The 21348-nt window shown below is 37.3% G+C and overlaps 2 protein-coding genes across 3 annotated transcripts in view; one reads left to right on the forward strand and one right to left on the reverse strand.

Annotated features, from left to right (window-relative positions):
* Positions 1–10431, reverse strand: part of LOC139142594 (PH-interacting protein-like) — a 28452-nt gene extending 18021 nt beyond the window's left edge. Inside the window, 19 exon segments of the mRNA XM_070712586.1 lie at positions 207–303; positions 832–1186; positions 1812–1865; positions 1868–2036; positions 2150–2278; positions 2481–2615; positions 3052–3211; positions 3469–3611; positions 4137–4237; positions 4668–4738; positions 4978–5078; positions 5539–5760; positions 6604–6764; positions 7267–7365; positions 8512–8662; positions 9750–9809; positions 9995–10024; positions 10102–10160; positions 10244–10431. Of these exon segments, the coding sequence (XP_070568687.1) occupies positions 207–303; positions 832–1186; positions 1812–1865; positions 1868–2036; positions 2150–2278; positions 2481–2615; positions 3052–3211; positions 3469–3611; positions 4137–4237; positions 4668–4738; positions 4978–5078; positions 5539–5760; positions 6604–6764; positions 7267–7365; positions 8512–8662; positions 9750–9809; positions 9995–10024; positions 10102–10160; positions 10244–10292 (2346 nt within the window). The 5' untranslated portion in view covers positions 10293–10431.
* Positions 10432–10672: 241 nt separating this feature from the next.
* On the forward strand, positions 10673–21234 carry LOC139142596 (dehydrodolichyl diphosphate synthase complex subunit DHDDS-like). 2 transcript variants are annotated; one of them, XM_070712588.1, is made up of 7 exons: positions 10673–10831; positions 14101–14290; positions 17380–17639; positions 18116–18217; positions 18637–18751; positions 19098–19205; positions 19873–21234. In XM_070712588.1, exons 2-7 carry the CDS (start codon positions 14102–14104, stop codon positions 20122–20124), a joined length of 1026 nt encoding a protein of 341 aa, XP_070568689.1. In that variant the 5' UTR covers positions 10673–10831; position 14101; the 3' UTR covers positions 20125–21234. The 2 variants fall into 2 exon arrangements, with proteins under 2 accessions (XP_070568689.1, XP_070568690.1); XM_070712589.1 differs by lacking the exon at positions 19098–19205 and having other exon boundaries at positions 10698–10831.
* The last annotated feature ends 114 nt before the right edge of the window (positions 21235–21348 follow it).

A 21348-nucleotide genomic window follows, 5' to 3' on the forward strand; every position in this document is an offset into this window, starting at 1 on the left:
CTTGACTGAAATTTACCTTCAGGAATTTTTATAAGAACTTGTGGTTAGCAAACTTACTTTTTTAAATGTACACTACCTCCCATCCATAATTCTGCTCTCTTGCGAATGCAACCATCAAATTTTTAAACTTTACCATCTACCAGTACTTTCAAACTTAGCCACACCCCTGACCTTGTAAACTAACCTTTGATATGACCCCTACTCACCCTGTAAATAGACAACGGTATATTTCTTCTCTTCTTCTCGAATTTAAATCTGTTCATTTCTTCATCACCATACCTCAGCCTTTTCAGTTCATCGGTTCTGTGGAATTATTGACATTTTGATGAATTCTTAAAGATTTCAATCAGCAAAGATGATGAGTATGATTAGGACAATGTCCATGCAAATTTTTTTTCTTGAAATTTTGTAGGATATTGCCTGAACTCACTCGGAATGGAAGCCTAAATGGCAGCATGTAATGTAAGAGGTCAGCAAATCAACTTAGTATCTGAGGCCAAAGAACCAATATCAAGGTAAACATGATGGTCCTACCGCTTGGTGAGGTCAGCTTGCCTGCATTGTCATATTGTACTACTGGTATAATTGGATTGCTATGGACTTGTCTGTTGTATGAGTGAAATAGTAAATTTACTGCCTTCATAAAAGGAATGAGCGGTCAGATCACTGGATTCACTGACTCACTCATAAATTTATCTGACATTCACATTTTTGTACATGTATGCAAAACAGTAGGCTTTCCAAGTTTCTTCCTCTGTACATACATATTAGCATATGAATGAAGATGAGTGAAAAATCTGAAAAGAAGGGTCAAATATTGGAATCACATACTTTGCCAGGGCCCGGTGCAATTCAGGCACTACAACTCGTCGACTCCATGCAACCAGATCATCTTGGGACGCCTGCTGGCTCACTGGACCACCATGGGGCTGCCTTACGCCCTCGATGTCCCCACTGCGCCGCAGTCCCACTCTCGGCGACGGGCTCAGCGGGTCATTCTGATTGGCTGCTGCCCTGCCAGGTGTGTTGGGTCTGTTCTGATCCTGATTTGCTGCTTCGTTGGCGCCATCCTGCTGCCTCTGCATCTGTTCTATCATCTGGTCTAGTATACTGGCTGCCTGGTTGTCCTCATCGAGGTCACCATTTGGCCTCTCCCCTAGGGCCTCGCTGATCACTTCTTGGTCACCTGGTGATGATAGAGCAAAACACCAGTAAAACTTCAAAGCTGATGGAAATTTAATCTTGTAGGAAATTCTACTGCATTATTGAGCGTGAACTTACTTACTCATTGACAAGAGTTATGAAATATCTCTGCAAGCACATCTGATGAAATTTCAACCGTCTACCTTCATCCTGTGGTTTAATCTGTTCACCCCTAAACTCCATGTTTACAGGTCCACAGTCACCATTGATAACAATGAATGCGGACCAAACTACAGTGGTGGAAGAGTCAACTATGAAGTCTTTGGATGTAAAGGTGGGGAATGGCGCCCTCTAGTGTCAAAGAGTTTTGTACAAACTGTTTATGTCACTTTGGGAATGAATATCTTGAAATTTTCTTGAAATAGCCCTCCAGTAATACATATATGATTTCATATACAATTGTTCCAAGTCAAGGAGAACACCACCGAGTTTATGGCACATCAAAGAGACTTGGCTTGAAGAGTGCTGGATACAGATACATATACAGGTAAGTAGCATGAAAGACATGAATTTATCGTAAAGGAAGCCGTAGAAGTTAGCTGAAATTTTCGTAATAGGAAGCTACAGAATAGTAAAAATCTCCTCTTCCCAAACTGTAACAGACATACCTCCTTCAGTGACAGCTATTTGTGGCACAAGCTGACTGTCGCTACACTTCTCTCTCCCGGCACAAGTCTCTGCAGTGCCGGCGGATGCGGATTGCCGTCCACATCGACCAGGAATGGTGGGGGCATGAGGTGGGGAGCTTGCTGTGTTTGTTCATCAAGGACAAAGTTGTTTGCGTCTCTGATGAGTGGTCTGTAGTCTGTGTGGAAAAACTGTTCTTCTGGTATCTAGAATCAAGACATACATATATAGATAAATGAACGTAGAAATAAGTAAATTTGAACAATTTGCAAATTATTACCAGCTCTACTTTTTTTAAAGGATGGAAATATATACTCACCTTTTTGTAATTTTCAGTGGAGCCAAAGCCAATGATACTGAGATGACCGTGTGAATCAGTGGCTGCAAATAACTGACCATCTGGTGAGAACTTACAGTCAAACACTGCTCCATGACCTTGACCCTCAATCTACGACAAAAAAATAATCACAGCATGTGAGAGACGTTCAAGAACTGTTGCCCAAATCTTCAGATGAAAGACAGAATTATTGAATTTTATTAACTGGAGTGATGGAGGTAGCCTAGAGACACAAGTTCACCAAGTAAGAGCACCGCCTCGAAAGTAAAAGACTTAAACTTTCATTCAAATTTTCTTCAAGGAATTTACTTACCATATTAAAAAAGCTTTTGATCATTGTTCCGGATATGAGATCCCAAAGTATGATATGGCCATCATGTCCTGCACTCAGGAATATCCTGGAATCCGCTGGATGAGCTTCCAACACAAAGATCTCATCATCATGGCCCTGCAAAGAAATGTTATTGTCAGTAAATTCATTGGAAAACACATTTTCGTTCATTATTGGAACCAATATGAAGCATTCCATTGTTTGAACCCTGTTTTTATGGTACAAACAAGATTCAATCTTTTCTCCTCACTACATAAATGTAAAACCCAAAGGAGAGAGGTACCAAAACCTTCTTGTGAACTGTTATGTTACACCAACTCATGGCGGTGAAAACATTGGTAAAACAGGTACACTGGTTAGGTATGATTCCTAAAGTAGCATGATCGCCATTGTCTGAGATTTTCTAAGTTCCTTGGGTCAACTGAGGTATTTATTAAAATTTCCTTGGGTCAATACTCTGCAAGGAAAAGTAAAGGTAAATTCTTTCGAAAGAGACACTTTTGAGTTAGTGACTCAGCAAATTTATATAGAGGGCGCACTGTTGTACACTTACTGTGAGTTGGTGCAGTAACTTCCCGGTGTATGAGTCCCACACTTTCAGTGTGTGGTCATTGACAGCCGTGACTACGAATGCATCATCTAGGTTCCAGCCAATCATAGTCACTTTGTACTTGACAATCTTGTTACTGTCTTCTGCAGCTGTCTCTTTTTGCCTGTGAAGAAATACCTGGTATCAATTTTGGTATGAGCACCATCCTTTTCAAAGTAACATTCAAAAATCCCTGATCATCATTTCACTCAAAATCTTTGGAAAAATCATTATGTATTATCAGCTAGGTCATTCTGAAATTCCCCTTGGATTGCAAATGACTCAGTGGCTGAATCCAACAAACTAGTGTAAGTCAGGTGCAAAAGTTCATGACCTTTGACTCCTGTTCCAATAGGGGTGTACCCTATTGCTGTAACTTACCCTGGCAACCCAGTGGCCATGTTCAGCAGAATACTCCTCCATTGCTGTCTGTAGTATAGCCATATCCTGGCAGTGCCGTCCCTGCTACCACTCACAAACCTCATGTCTGCCGAATGGCTGAACTGTATACTGTCCACCCGATCCTACAGAAATGAATTTGAGAAATTCAATTACTTGCATTCAATATCAAACTTCCTGCTACCACTGTAAGAATTTTAGAGATCACACAGAAAATGACATGTGTGTGTTGAATTCATGACATCTACCAAACTGTTGTACTTTTAAAAATATGATCTATAAACCAATATGAGGACGCACATGATGTAAGGCATAGCTAACAGTTAAAGATGGCTCAACTGTGAAATTTTCAGGCTATCGTTATTAGGAACCCGATGGTTTTAGTTGTCTTATCCTAACCTAAACTGTGTTAAAGATATTTATGAGCTACTGTCTTTGAAAACTTCAGTATCTGTTGTAAAAGTGTATGTTCAATCACTTGAAAGTATTAGTACTTATGATCTTACTAAAGAACTTCAGTAGAATAATTACAAAATTTTGGCATTGACACGGAATAACCGGAATACTTTTCCGAAACTGTCCATCATATAAACTTATCTTCTGAAGTAAAAGATATAGTAAAATAGTTTTGACAAAATGATTTGACATACTGTATGAGCTTCTAACTCTGCCATTCTGTCTGGTCCAGCAGCACTTAGGAAGTAAACTCTGATGATGTGGTCTGTGTTGCCCGTTGCTAAAAATGTACCACCTGGTAGAAAAAAACATAGCATTTTGTCTTGCAGTCATACACTTAACACTTGGCAGATTTACACTTCTGTTTTTCAATGTTTTCATCCCCCAAAATCACTCAAACTCATCTTTGCTCTGCAACTTTTAAAGTACACAGCACTATATATACTATACTATGTATATACTATACTATATGCTTTGGCAAATGTCAACACAGTGAACAACATTTGTCTGACACATTACACATTTCCAAGTTTATGCAGACTGAAAACATAAAAGAAACCATCCTTCAACACAAACAGGAAAAGTTTCTCTGACAATTCTGCGACTGTTTATATTTATACAGAATATGGGAGGTAAAAGTATATACACAAGGAAAAATGAATGGATAATTTTTTTTTCTGATCAACAAAATCATATGATAAATAAATCAAAATTAATATCCTTACCGATACTGAAAGACTGACACAGCATTTGTGCTCCAGCTCTTGATCTCTCTTGGAATTTCAGAGGTCTGTTACTGTAAAATTAATATCACCAAAAAGTATAATCAAATTGTATAAGCTTTCGCTCATTTTCTGATAATTGTTTCTTTTTACAACCATTCTGTTTTAGATTGCTGTGTAAACTGGTATGGAATTTTTATGATTCTGTTGCATTGAAACTTTATAAACAAACATCTATGTTGTATGAGCAAATTCTTTGCACAAAATAAACATCCCTGTAAGTGGAAAAAGGTAAAGTAAAAGTCACACTCACTTAAACACATTGGTATTTGCATTCCACTGCCAAAAGCAGACAGTTCCGTCCGCGCCAGTTGAGCATAGAAATCGGACAGATCCTTTAACAGATGGACAAAACTGAAAGAGGCAACATAAATCCGCAATTAGATAAATTAGAACTGAAATCAAGTTTCATCTAGTGCTGCTGGTATGCAAAACTTCCATACCTTCAATATGCATGAAGTGGGCAATAGTCTATTTGCATAGTCAGTTGGCTTGTGATACAGTTCGTGACCTTTAAACTATGAACCTTGATCATTCAGAACAAAACAATGAAACCATAGAAGTAGTAAGTCACCTTGATGAAATAGAAGCTTTAAGGATATTTCACATTAGTTTCTTTTTCTTTGCATGTTCTTGAAGACTTCATACCATTCATGATAAATAATATATATTTTCTGGATTATACCAAGGGAAAAAAATTTGAAGAGAAAATTTTTTACGCACATGATCGTTGGAATAAACTCAAATTTCCACAAAAGCCGACATAAACATTCCAAAATTCAGCACATTGACAAAAAATTGTTAAATTACATACCTGTAACGACGTAATCATGGCGGTATGGCCCACGAGTACTGCAACCGGTGCAGTTGTGCGGATATCCCACACTCTGATGATTTTATCAGTGCTCCCAGCAGCTATCAGCGTGTTCTCATAGTTGATGGCCATGTCTGCAATTTCAGCGGCATGGCCACGGAGAGTCGACAGCAACCTTCCGTCGTGTGCACTCCATACTTTCACCAGATGATCATCGGCACCCTACAATGATCAACGACAAAAAAACATGATCTTCTTTAGAAATTTGAAGTCAAATTGATATTCCTTATGTTACTGACATTGAAGATATCCTTGTTTCAACGTCAGATTTAAATACAACCCAAGCTTCTTTACTAGAGCACAAAATTACAGTGAGATGGGAGAGTTGGATTTAGGCAGCAGACTTCTATCATTAGATGAAGATACTTGTACAGTGTACATGGATCAATGGAGAATAAATGGAACAATAGGTGTTAGATTTTCTGTGATGAAAAATATTGAGCAGAACAATAATTCAAATACTCCTACAAAACATATAGCGTTATCTTCTATTTAAAACACAGTGTTGCAAATAATGCAGTTTATTACATAAATCATTTGTCAATCAGAGACAGGGACACTTTGGAAATGCAACATTTATGGATTCCATGATTTTTCTTTAATGTAGATTAATTTAGAGTACACTACAGTTGCCACGTCAAAACCAAGCTATTACACAAAATCAATGATTTCTTCTGAACACTTCATATCATTTCTACCGCTTGTTACTTTCCATTTATCACCAAAGAGGGCAGCAATCACAATAACATGAGGTCAACTGTGGGGCACCCTGGATTCATATGGGTGAGCTGTTAAGGAGGTCATGTTTGGATAAGACTTTGACGTGGTTTCAACAGTTGCCAGGAGTTGCCTTAATGCTAAAATTTAATATTAGCAATCTCCTCATTTAATTTTAATGCACAGTTGACAGTTCCATTACTGTAATTGGATGTGTAATGCATTAGGAATTAATCTGTGACACAGATCCCTGCCCTGAGACTGGGAAGAAAATAGAAGTGACTTTACCGTGACAATTCTTGTCCCTGTTCTGTCAAAGAGAATGCAATACACAGCTGAGAGATGTCCCAGTGTTCTACAGTGCATAGCGGTCTTGGAATACAATTTGCTGGGCATCACAACGTCGTGTCTTGCGACCCCTGAGAGCTGACGACCTTGAAGTGCATGACCTGGAAAGACAGAAACGATGAGCATATGGACATTCATACACAATCAAATACATAGGGATCAGGTCATACTGCTACATTCCCTTCCATGTATCCACACTGCGTGTGGTGTGTGACTTACAGATAATGGAAATTTTTCAGTCTTTGCTTTTATTATGTAGTGAAAAATTTTGAACATTTTTATAATATTTTGTAAATTGTTACTAAATTTACATAAAAATTCATATAAATTACATTAACATGTAAGAGCCTTTAAAAGCTTATCATGATATTAGTGTTTGAATATGAGAAAAAATGACAAGAATTTTAAGCAAACCTGATAATACAATCCTCTACAATGGTTAAAAAAAGTGCTACAACAAAGAAAAATGTTCCGGATTATTTGCAGAAAACTAAAAACTGTACTTGTACAATTCAATTTTGCTGCACTTTGCCAATGTTAGAAGTTATAAAACTGAATGAATTAGTAGAATTCTTTACACAAAACAAGACAAATTTTACTTACACAGGTTGGGCCGGTAGGCTAGATTGACTGGCGGACAGAGGGGTGCTTGTGAGATTGTGGCAGCCAGCATAGGTGCACCCCAGTGGGAATGTTTGACATCTGAAAAAAAAAATTGGAATAAATGATGTCTTTCCAGTAAGGTAGAACTCACCTTGAGGGCAGATATTCGGCCTTTCAAACTTTTACAATGCTTTCCTAGTCTACCACTTGCTGGGGATCGTTTTGAATCTCTTGGAGTGCATAAAGGGTTAAGTGTCTTAATTTAGTGAAAATAAAACTTGTTTTCCTCATGAAGTTCACATGTGGATGGCTGCCATTGTTAATATCAATTATCACCTAAATGTTTGGTAATTTCATCTGGTACCAAATATTGTACGGTGACCCTTTGGTTTTTGTTCTTGATTCCGAAAGAGGATGGTTTAAAGTTTCCTTTCGATAAGTTTGAGCAAAAGTTTAAGTCTTTCAATTTGCAAAAAGTAGCAACGAGAGGTTCAGTAAGAGGGGTTTGAAAAGAAATTCCACTCATTTGATGTACATGTATTTTATTTCTTTAAGAATGTAAAAATTGCTGTTTCTCAATATTTCATTTCAATATGATACCTAAATATTACAAGCAACATTTATTGTATACATGTATATCACCCAGTCTACGGTCTCTGACAGTTCTTAATTCCTATGGCAATCAGCTTTCGCTAACACTGCCTTCTGCACAGACTGAGACACCCTAACCAATTACTGCTGTGTGCTGCCTGTGTGCCACACAGCTTGTAGCAGCTTTTAGTCACAGTAATTACATGGCAATATGTTATAATAATTATCAAAGAAAAAAACAAGCATGGTAAAAAATGACTTGCATAGTGCAAAATCTGATATCAAATGGATGAAACACTGTGTTTGACAAAACACCAAGATACATAACTGGAGAATACACTACTGGAGAGTAAAATGCATGAGAATATTAGGAGTTGAAGATTTATTAAATGATGTAATTGAAAGTAATTACTAATGTTTATACTGTCAATGATGTAATAGAGGTTAACATCCTGCTTGATTATATTGCTTTAGAGGAAGTGTGCATGCCATTTACTAACACTCATTGTGTCAATACAATTGAATCATCCCAATTCACACCTCATTCACAATGTTCAGTGCTAGAATCTCAAAGAAGAAATAGCACATTTCCATTTTCAACCCTTTTAGAGCAATGCCTTTCCAAGAAAAGAAGCCATTTATGCCTTTTTTTACCTTTGGCTGTACGGAGTAATGACTGTCGGCCACCTCCAAGTAAAGACTGTACTCCTGTGACACTCGGTCGAATTTCTTTTTCCAGGACTGGCCCAAGCCGCTGGCAGATTTTCAGTAAATGGTCTTCGGAGATGTGCTGATAGCATTGTTCCTGGAGGTAAATTTTATTGAAGTTATTGGGGCATGGATAAAAATCTATGGTGAGGAAAACATACATGATCTGAGAGCTAAAACCAAAAGATAAACGACCAGATAAAAAAAATACACGCACATCAAAATCTTTAATCAAATAACTGGATTACACGATTATATATGTGGCTATGCAATAGGTTAAACCCGACATTCGAATGGACCATGTTAAAAACAAAACCGGGTGCACAAAATATGTGCACTTCCATGCGTGTTTGTATACATAGGTTTGTTTGACTGTCATCATGTGATCTTCGGATGTATTGAATCTATAGAACACATGGCAATATTGAATATGTGTCCCTTTATTCTGAAGTAGAAACCTTTCCCACGCATTATATTCCATTTTCAATATTTATTCAATGAAGGCCCGACTAATTATGATTGGACGAATTTGTATTTTTGTAACTCATTTTGATGAGTACAATATTTGAATAAAACAATATTAAAAGAAAACAACTTTCTCTTTCAAATATTTTCAACTAATCAACAAATCCCATTACTATAATGGCATATGCTAATTAATTCTATCTCCATGGCTGATGTTTCGTCCTTTTTGCGCTTTCATGCCATTTCCAACGTAAACCTGACGAGCACGTTCATCGGTAAACAGACAGTTGAACCCTTGTGATGGCTCATGAATAAAACATTACCGCTTATCAGAAATGGGCGCCGAGCCAATCAGGGGGCAACGATGAAATGACCTTCTTGTAACCTAAATACAGCTTGTTCACGTGATACGCGAGAGCTGATTGGCCAAGCCGCCATACCAACCTTGACGTCACCAGGTAATGCTATGCCAGCTCTTGTATGCAAATTCTATCCCCACAAACAGAACGCGATTTTCGACCAAAATTTTCATTTCTTTCGCCAAATATCATCATTAAATTTTATCATTCGGTCCAGAACAACGTGTTTTCCCGAAACGACTCTACCAGCCCTATCTGAAAATGTTATTTTTAAAAAGATTGAAAATTTCCGGGTTTTTCATGGTTTTCGAGGGAAATTTAAACTTTTGCGCAAAGTTGAGAAAGTTTTGCGCTTCTTACCAAGTTTTCGAACGATCTGCGATGCGAATTTCCTTCCCAATCCACTCGTCTGGGCAGCAACTGAAAAATACAGAGACAATGTTGAACAAAGGGCAAAAATATGTTATAACGAAAGGTGTTAATAAAAATTGCAAAAATCATCACAGAATGATAAATTTCATAATTTTAGGTGAAAAACATAATTTCTGTGCGCTTCTCAGTGCGCTCAAAACAAGACAGATTGAACTGGAAAAATCGACCCCTACCTGATGTTCGGCGAGTTCCTGCTTGAGTACCTGCAAAGACAAAGACATTTATTAGACATAGATACGTAGAACAGAAACCGAAGAATACGAAAATGGACATTTCTTACCTCTGCCGTCTTGGTACAAGGGCCGCAGGCGAGAAATTTGCCGATAAGGAAGTACAATTCTGTCGAGAGAAGAGATGGAAAAATTAGCTACAAATGTAACGCCACCGAATGGGTCATTCGGCGAAAATACCGAAATACGTACCCGATTGAAGGTGGGAGACCTGCCCGGTCTCCCGATCGTCTTCGGACATCTTCGTAGACTATACAGCTATGATATTTAGTTGTTTTCCGGACCGAAAAAATGGATTTCTTGGCTCCAAACTCCGGCTATTCAACGCGATATTTTTAGGCTATTCAGTCAGACATTGAAATCGACACACGCATATTCGAAATAGGTCAGACGGTGAGCCTTATAAATATTAATCCGCTTACAAAAGTTCTGGGTAAAATCATTAAATATTTGAATCTGAACCCGATGAAGAAAAACAGCATTACTTCAACAGAGTACTTTTTATGTTTTCTGAGCGATTTGAAAGGTAATTTAATCTTTGGAAATGAAAGTCCTTCAGAAAAAAATATTCCGCGGACTTATACAATGTAACACGCCCAAACACTTTTCCGCCGGATTTTCAATGACGTCTCACTACGCATGCGTAGTACAATTACATGATCTTCTTGCATGATCTGTTCGTTCTACCGATGTGAACATTCAGCGCCGACTTAGCTGCAAATTCAAGGTCGAAATTTCATGGTTTTTCTCGACGTGAGAAGTTTTCAATCTTTAGAAGAGGTAAGATATACACAATTATAGATTGAGCCGTATGATGTATTTGTTTGCAGAGGTGTGCATCCTCGCGGGAAGCCCAGGCTCCGAGGGAATCCCCCAATTTTCAGCGATACCATTCAGCCACGTATAGTATTACCACATTGCATTGCAAATCGCTGTTTATCGTGAAACCGTTATTCTTACCTAAAAAACTCCCGTGTTTAAATCCGTAAGGTAAAATGTAGATTAAAAAAACATTGCAAGAGGTAGGAAGTCTCCCAGTGACTGAACGGCTTTTTTACTTGGCCCGATCGTTGGGAATCGCCCATTCCGTATGCTCCAGCTGATTCAGTACCAGCAACCGGTGTGCAGTGTTTCATCATGCAAGTACCTTCTGTGCCGCACGCCGCTGGCACACATACATGCCCGAAGCCAGGTTTTTCCTGGCGATTTTCCCCGGTTTTCTAGCATTATTCTTCATGTTGGTGCTTACATAGGGAGAATTTTTCCCGGTGTCGTTCGTGACTGTCAGCTGATTTGCAAAGTAGGGCTTCACTTTCCACGGTGACCTCGATTCCATTGTTTACCGAAAGGTCACGGACGTGAAAAACCCGACACAATAGTCACAGGGCACTTTCTTTACTTACAATGAGTCATGACACACGATGTTTTTTCGTACCGATCTTTATGGAACCAACATATTAGGGACTTTTGTATTATTTCAAGGCATATGACCATCCATTCATAAGTACATCTACAATGTAATTATTATGGTTACAGGGCATTTGAATAGTTTGTCCTTTAGTCCAGACTTTTCCACGTTTATGGGATTTAATATTATAAGTACTAAAAGTTAATTTACTGATTCAGCTTCTTAAACAAAATTATGGAAAAGCATCGGTGATAACAGTGCTCCAACCACCTATTTTTAATTGGAAAAGTGAACAAACTTTCGTGTGAATGAAAGTGTTCATGTGATTGTGATGTATGTTTGGCTGTATGGGGATAACATTAACTGAATCATCCGTTTGTTGGCAAGACTGACGATTAGTGGGCATGAAGAAATTTTGTTTGAATTGTTGGTAACCTAGAGAGTCCACTCATACCATCACTTATATGAAAAGCCCCCTTAAAAAGGTGTACCCACTAATCTTCAGTCGTCACTGTCATTTATATTATTTGAATATCAAAGCAATAATTGATTCATTCAAAATTATCAAAATTGTACTTACATCTCTCTTCAGTACTTTCTACATATTTGTGTTGATAAGCAAGTTTCTTAATTTTTTTCTTTACCACTTCACTGTCCGATTTATAATATTTTATTTTTTCCCTAACGCTGGTGACAATTTTCAGTGATCAATGACATTTCAATAATGTAGTATTGTTCAAAGGTCCAGAAGCTGTAACTTTTTGTTATTTTTTTCACTGTTTTTTGTTTTTAATGTCAATTACAGTGTCTTGTTGTACTCTTCAAAACATATAAGGATACACAGTGCATGACTGAAATAGTTGGATTTTGAAAATTGTTCAAAAATTATTTCATTAACTAAAATATCATCAATAATGGCTGGCGCAGTGAAACTTGCTTGCTTGGAAAACCATTGAGGGTACATCATTGTATGGTGAAAATCAGAGCTGTGTAGCAAACGAGGGGCTGTTAGCAAGTCTAACCAAAATATCACCCTTTGCGATATAGAATCTAATCCATTGATGGTTCTTTAGTAACAGCAATGGCACACTTGCATATGCAGGAATTCTCAGCCTGATAATAATGTAACATACCGGTACCCATTCCCATGCACTAATGATAGGTTGTTAATTAAATGTGGCTAAACCTGCTCAGAGAGATAGTATTTATTGATGAATTTTGACTCGTCATCATATTACAGTGTGTGAATTATTTCCTGTGCAACACGTGGCATAGTCTGTTGCCATGGTATCGCAGTTGATGTTCTACATACATTATGTATTACCATTTTTTTTTCAATTTACAAAACCAAGGGCGAGAGGCTAAAGCATGTTTTGTACCTTGTACAGCCCTAAATTTTGTCAAAGCTGCATTTCATAATTCCTCTTGTGAATGTCAATCAGTACGACAGAATGAACACTGATGTCTATTTTTTAAATCTCAAAATTGCACTAACAATGGGTACTAATTTTAAGATGAATTTCTCATGTTTTTGAAGATGCCATGGGCACAAACAAGTCCTTGAAATAATTCAACTTGGCTAAACAAGGATTGATTACACAATGAGATTCTACACCTCAACATCGCTCATACTCACTGAAAACCACAGATATTTGTATGTTGAAGAATGAGATAAAGTATGCAGCTGGTATCAAAGAACAGTTATTTAACAAAATAGAAGCCATAACACTGAATAGAATGTTTGTATTCAGACACCTGATTGACCATTCAGTGTTCTCAACAAATTGGAAAATAAGGAGCACTGTCAATTTACGTTAACAATTTATAACTTGAATATTCTTTTATGTTGTTATTAACATAGAAGCAGATTTCTAAAAAAAGGGGGGACGGCCCACCCTCAAAAGCCCCCCTGTGGGGAACTCTGCCTATGTTATCATGCAACAAGTTGCAGTAAGGATTTTAGTTCATGGTTGACCTTGAACTGCTGAATGGTTGTGAAGGGAAAGAGCAACAAATGTGGTTGAACTGTTGTGAGTGTCTTAAAATTGAATTTGACATTTGCTATGAATACCTCAATTGGTCATGGTAATTAAAGGAATACAAATGAGAAGATGTCAATCCAAGTTTACCAAAGCATTTGGAAGGGAACTGACCTTGAACTCTGACACTCCCATTCACATGATTCAGCCTTGATGAGTGAAACAGCCAGATATAAATAGACAATAGCAATGAGAATCTGATTACCATCTATCGGCATCATGAACCTCCTTTGTGAAAAAGCTGATGTATATATTATCTGATATAAATCTTGTTGTAAAATTACAAAACGCAATTATTTCATCACACATCCATATTGACTCACACTTCCTTTTAAAATTGATTACACAATATTTTATTTGCTGAGCTTCAAACTTAGTCTTTTCATTGTTGCATATACTGTTTTATGAATCATACAGTTGATAAATTTTCTTTTTAAAAGGCTCCCTTGTCAAGATGCAGTAAGTGTGGACTGAAGACTAGTGCAATGTGTGTGTGTGTGTGTTTCAACCTGAATTCTTGTAATAGTAAGTGCAGTATATTAAAAATACCCTATATGTATATAAAAAAAATCATATTTGCACAACTTTGCATTTGTCAACAGAATGTCATGGTTTCCAGAGGAGGAGCGTCGAACAACAAACTGGTTCACCAAATTCTGCTCCAACGTCCTTAAGTGCGGACCCGTTCCCAAACATGTTGCTTTTATCATGGATGGCAACAGAAGGTTTGCCAGGAAAAGCCACATCCAGCGACACGAAGGCCATGTCAAAGGATTTGACAAGCTTGCTGATGTAAGTTATTATTGCCAAAGCCGCACTGTCTGTATTCAGTCTGAATTTTTCATGACTTCCATGTACATACAATATATCCTGGTTTTTTAGCTCACATTTGGTTTTACCAATGTGAGTTTATCGTATAGGCTGAAGTCGATGGCGTCTGTATGTATAGGATAAAGCCCGAGTACGAGGGCTCTTCTGGTATATAAAGTCCAACCCAACGATAAAATGTCGAGGCCGCAGGCCGAGACATTTTATCGTAGGGTTGGACTTTATATACCAGAAGAGCCCGAGTACGAGGGTTTTATCCGACTTAAAAACTATCGCCCCTAACTGATATATTTTCGTTTTCAATGTGTTTACGTCAACCGTCCCCTTTGTCAATGTAACATGTTTAGGATATGAATTAAAACTTTTATTTGTGAAATAGCCTTCTAATGTAATGGAACATCCTATAAATGCCCTAGGGCACATTATATAAATGCCCTAGGGCACAGCAGATTTTGTGTTGCAGCTGGTTTCCGCTGTGTTACCAAATTTGAATATTAAAACGTACCAGATGTCTACAGAATATGACATGTTTTACTTTTGATTGGATAGTACTTTACTACGGCACTGTCATTCGTTTCTGGAATTTGGTGACCAAGGCTTTATGAGTAGATAAAACACCCTGAATTGAGCACTCTGATTGGTCAATCAACAGTAGATAGTTTTTAAGTATGTGTGTGTGTATGTATGTATGTATGTATGTATGTATGTATGTATGTATGTATGTATGTATGTATGTACAGTATGTCCGTCAACATCAAAAACACGCAAACCGCTGCACGTTTCAGCTTGGTATTTGGTGTGTGGATGCATCCTGGGCTATAGATGGGATTTTGTTCAAATGAAGTCTGCATTGCCAAAATTATGCAAATGAGCTTACAAAATGTGAAAATGGTCAAGAATTAATAACTCTAGAACCGCTGTTTTGATTGCTTTGAAAATTTGTGCGCAAGTACCTTAGGTTAACCTTCTACAGTTTTATGAATATTGTGAAGATATCCTTAATTTTGTATTTTTGCTGAATTTTTTTGTGATATTTCCCATTTTCAGTAAAAATTTTTCTTCTCTGAAACCGCCGGCCCAATCGCTCTCAAATTTGGGTTGTCTCTTTGCAAGGGTGTTACTCTTCTAATTTGTTGAAATTATGACAAAATTGGGAAAATTACTATTTTTGTGCAATTTTGTCATTTTGGTCAAAAAATCTTAGACAGTGTTTCCTTTTGAAAACCCCTGGACAGACAGCTTCATATTTCGTACACAGAAGTACAGAGATGACAATAGTTAGATATGTGGAAATTGTCCTGAAATATAAAAAATTGTATTTTTAAGACAATATTGTCACTTTTGGTCAAGAAAACTTTATCTCAACATTATTTGTTTGATAGCTTTGTAATTTGGTATAAAGTCCCTTGTTTGATAGCTTTGTAATTTGGTATAAAGTCCCGAAAGATGTTATTGGATAAATTTTCTGCTCAAAGTGTTGGGAAACCCAAAATTTGTATATTTTAGGTACTTTTCTCAGTTTGTGACCTTAAATGACCTATACTAACCCAGGATATGTTGTGAGACAATTTTGAAGGCTGTGAACATAATTTTGTCATATTTGATACCAATTTGTAGGAAAATTTGATCCAGAAAACAAAGCTGAGGTGATTTTTTTCAATTTTGGACCAATTTTTGCAACTATTCTATGTGTAAGACATACAAAAACTAATGAGAAATTTGGATCCAGGATAATTCCAGATGTTGTAATCACCACCCACAGTGGAAGGCATTTCACTATCTGTAACTAACTTAAGTGCTGTTTACATTAGAATGATAACACTCATAGCATTAATTAAAAATCTCCAAGGTTGTAAATGTACTTCCTGTCATTTGGTCTTATGTAATACCAAGGGGTGGAACATTTGATATGCAGGAGGGGGTAGGGTTTAGAAGATCAATGATGTAGCATTACTTTTTTACCAGATCCCTTGTGCATTTTTTGCCCACTCCCACCTTTTCTTTTTATCAAGCCTTCTGTGTTTTTTGTTGTTGATATTTGCTTATGTATTTAGGATCTGCTTCTCCCATTGCTATAGAAGTTGATATGCATGTTCCTAAAGATGACCTCCAGTACCTAAGTTGGAGACCTTATTTGCTTTTGTCATTCTTGTTTTTCCTGGTTTAATATTTCTCGAATGGACCAATTCAATCCGAATGTGAGCACATAGTGTCCTTGACGGTATTTTTTGTGATACCCAGTTTTTAGGTTCAACATTTAACTGTATGTAAAATGCAAATTTTTGCTTTAGTTGAATTTGCTATTCACTTCAGACAAAATTAGAGACTATATGCCAACAAAGCTTGCAAGACTTACATTCAAGGTCATGTATGGTCTTCTAAGTTGCTGGATCATGGTTCATAAATTGTCATAAATAGTGATGTATGGATATCCGTTGATGAAGAATAATGCTTGACCTAGAGGGCCTTTCATATTACAATGTACCCTTTAAGCTAGTGCTAAATTGTAATATGGCACACTATCCTGGTCCCTGGTCTTGTCAATTTAGGTTTATCTACTTTACTTTCACTACCAATATTGCTCTGCTACAAATAATAGGTTTTTATCCTCAGTGCTTGATTTGCCAGAATAAAAGTGACAAATAGAAATCGTGGCATTGATTTGGTAGAGTTCAGTTCAATGGTTATCTCAAAAGTATAACAACAGCATATCAAACAGATGGTCTGGCTTACAATGACAATTTTCTGTTTTCACCAGGCTAATAGAATATGTACTTATGTAGTGAAGATTTTCCATTGACAATAAATCCTTGTCTAATTTGCCTATGTAATTAAGTTTAATAATATTCCCTGCATAAGTGATAAAACTATTTAGGAAACAGATCGTTATGTGAAATTGAGAATCTTCAAGATAAAATTTAGATTACAATTGAAATTCTTCATTTTCAAGATGTTCCACTTTAAGCAATCCTGTTGATGTCATTAGTAGACCATATTTACTGTTAATGTATTTTTCTGCAATATAGCATAGTCATGTTTCAATCCCTCTGCAGACTTTGGAATGGTGTCTAGACCTGGGCATCACAGAGGTCTCTGTATACGCCTTCAGCATTGAGAACTTCAAGCGTTCTAAAGACGAAGTGGACGGTCTGATGGAGTTGGCACGACAGAAGTTTGCGAGGTTGATGGAAGAGAAGGACAGTATACAGAAATACGGAGTCTGTGTCAGGGTGCTGGGGGATATCAGCATGCTGCCTAAAGATGTCCAAGAATTGATCTCTGAAGCCGTTGAATTTTCTAAAAACAATGACAGGTATGTTGGTTTGACCACTTGAACCCTGACCCTCTGGTGACCACTGACATCATGTGAATCAGCCCCATTGCTGTTTGGGTCTTTGTCTCATACACTGAGTACAACTTTATTTGGACAAGAGAGTTTCATACCAGAGTGGTGACTGAAATTTATGGAAACAGTAATCCATTTATTTTTTAACAGAGGAAAATGGCTACAACAGTTCACATAGGACTCCTTTAGCCTATGTAGTTTGTTATTCAATGATGTAAATCTAAAAGGACCTCATGCATGTTTTGTGAAAAATATTAAGTGGCCGCCTCATAGTGGTTGCTCTGCTTGAATTTATGGCGAATGATTGAAAATGTGCAATGTATCAACACAGTGTTAATCTTTATGGCCTTTTTTCTGGGAAATAATTTGCATTCTTTGTGAATGCAGTACTCTATGACCCAATGTTTTATGAGTAACAAATTGACCTTTGACCTTCTCAACAGGGCCATTCTCAATGTTTGTTTTGCGTACACTTCAAGGCATGAGATGACCACTGCAGTCAAGGAGCTAGCCACTGGTGTAGAGGAAGGATTGCTCAGACCGAGGTAAAAAATAAAATTTTAATTTTATTTATCATTTTCCCACACGTACAGGATGGACAGCAAAACCCCACAGGAAAAAAATTCCAGTCGATGTCTTTACTCATATATAAATCCCAACAATGGAAACATTAAGAGTTAATCACAAAGCAGTTGTGAAACAAGTAGACTATTGAGCTTTGGGTGTTAGCATTATGCACACAGCTTTTTAAATTTTCTGGAGAATTCACCAGGTATATTCTTTATGTTTCACATTGAATGAAAGATGTACGATCTTTAATTGTTTGTTAATTGTTAATTAAAGGAACCCTGAAGTTTAGAATCTCCAGTCAAACTTTTTGCAGTGTTGATGATTTTCATCATTCATGTTTGAACATCTTCATTTGTACAGAAAAGCCAAACTGTTTTGTGTTACTGCTTTTCAGCGACGTTTCTGAACACCTCTTAGAAAAATGTCTGTACACAAGCCACTCAGCTGATCCAGATCTGCTGGTACGGACCTCAGGAGAAGTCAGACTTAGTGATTTTCTGCTGTGGCAGGTGAGTCAGATTTAACATGCAAATGAAGATTATTATGCTAAACTTTCAAACTTTCCTCGATGAAACTTTCGATCATTCTTGTACCAAATCAAGCATTAAAATCAGGGTCACCGTGTAAAGTTTTGCACAAGAGAAACAAATCATCTGAGAAATTCAAAACTGGTGGCATCCCTGTATTAGTGTAACTCCAGAGACAAAATAAAATGTCGAAAAACTAAAAATAGTGAAATGCTTTTACTCTATGAACTTTAGCGGTAGACCAGAAGAGTGTTGTAAAATTTGAGTCCAAATGTCTGTTCCCAGGATGCATTCTACCTCAAACTGAAATATTCTATTTTACTTTCAGTCTTCATACTCAGTGCTATCGTTTGTCAAAGTTCTGTGGCCAGAATTTTCAATATGGCATCTCTTTGCAGCAGTGTTGCATTACCAAAGGAATTATCAAGCAATACAGGCAAGTCTTCACCCAGTATAGCACCCTTATATATGATTCATTATGCCGAGAAATTCAGTTTTTGATGTTGAAAGTCAAAATCTGTGAAATAAAGTAGGAAACAGACTGACAGAAAAACTAACAGCACCACATCAAGCATCCTCAGCTCTTTGAGTGCTGTAATTTTTCCTACCAAAATTTTAGTGCTACATTTTACCAATTTTTATGAATTTTTCCAAAATTGTTTTGATAACTTTGGACCTAATGGACATTACATTACGTTTTTATCAAAATTTTGGTGAAAATCTGAAAAAAAATTGACTAGGGTGTATTTTATAAAGGTGACAAAAATTGACTGTGGCGTTCAAAGGGTTAAGTAAAATCAGTCAAGTTTCAAACTTTTTCCTCCCAACCTCGGCATTCTTGTTCCCAGCTACTCTTGTTCTGCAACTGCAGCAGAAACACTGAGACAGAGTGGTAAAATCTCTACTGTGTGGAATGGAGAACGTTTTGCTTGAAAATAATCTCATGCTTAGAGGACCACTTGGCGTAGGGGAGGGTTGTTTATCTGAGTGGGGGACACTTACCTGAATAAATACAGCACATATCACACCACGAATCAGGAAACTTGTCATGGAGCTGATGAGAAACTTAGAGGATTTTCTGTTTTCTTTTTTGTTACTCACAGAAAGGAAAAGAGGCAAATCTCAAAGACAGAGAGGCAGCAGTGCATCAGTCAGATCATCAGTGTGTTCTTGAGGAGATTGAGAAGGAACAAGTTGGGAGCAAAGACTGTAAAAATACGGACATTCAAAGCAGGATACGGAAATACAGACTTGAGAGGGAAGAGAGGGAGAGGAGATTCCTGGATCGTGTTTACGAGAGGAGGAGAAAGAGTCTGGAAAGTATGCTTCCGGTGAAAATCAGCATCAGCTATTGATGTTAGTTTTAACCTGTTCACCCCTCAAGTCCCAGTAAACAGATCCATAATGAGGATTTATGACAATGAATTTGGGCCAAACCACGGTGGTGAAGGGTTTAAACCTGTGAAAACTTTCTACTTTTAGAAACAAGATGGTGCTGTATGCCATTTAGTAATTATGATGCTGATCTGGATTTTTTTAGTAGGTTAAACATTACAACATCAAATGTTTTTGTCCTTTTACTTGTTCACCCCAATTTCCAATAAACAGGTCCACAAACACCATTGATTACAATGGATTTGGGCCAAAACATAGTGGTAAAAGGGTGAAATTGAAATGGCATATTGATGTATATTTTTATCTCCTGGTTTGTTTGCCTTAAAAAATGACACTCCAGCCCTTCATGGCAACTGCAGTACTTAGATAAACCATGCTTGTGGCACACAAGTCAAATTTGCTTCAATCATCCTTGGACTCTGCGTATGGTCCAAGCTGAAGCGCTGTTCACAATGGTGACTTCTTGTAAAGTCCTGTAAGCTGCAATTTTTTCCCGTCATGAATGTAGACTCTCTGTTTGAACTGGCGCAGTGCAAATGAACAACACTGGACCCAATCATCATTATAAAATCAATGCAGTTTTCTTAGGAGGTCCCTCCATAGCTTTTCAAAGCAACTGAACCCCTTAGGATAATGTTGATTAGTAAAGGCGTATGATGGAAGCCCAGTCATGTTCAGTCCTGTCCTGTTGGCAGCACCAATAAGACAAAAAAGGGCTCCATTGACAGTGAGCTATTGAAAACATTTTTGAAGTCTGATTGAAACAAATCATGGAATATCATAACAAGGTTTTAGCCTCAGAACAGGAATCAATGCTTCTGTAGATTTCCAGAAGGACTTGGTGAGCTTTACAATGGCTATAAGGTGTGTATCTGATATAGGGGTACAACACTGAACTAAAATTAAAATCTCTGTAAATGCTTATGTGTGTTTCAGAAAAGTGCCCAACAAACAGTATAAAACCAAATCTGATGCCATCTGGCCACTGAAAACAAAGTTTTCAAAGTCAATTAAATGTAGTAGTTTTGTTGCTGATATCTGTACAAATAAACAACATCCCATGAAATGCACTATGGTGAGAAGTAAAACATTAGGCAGACAAGGCCAAACATTGTTCAAATATGACCAATTTTGTGTACGGTAAATATTGTCAATCTTGCTTGACCTTGTACTTGACCTGAAAC

The sequence above is a fragment of the Ptychodera flava genome, chromosome 10 (genome assembly GCF_041260155.1).
Source record: "Ptychodera flava strain L36383 chromosome 10, AS_Pfla_20210202, whole genome shotgun sequence".
Taxonomy (NCBI): domain Eukaryota; kingdom Metazoa; phylum Hemichordata; class Enteropneusta; family Ptychoderidae; genus Ptychodera; species Ptychodera flava.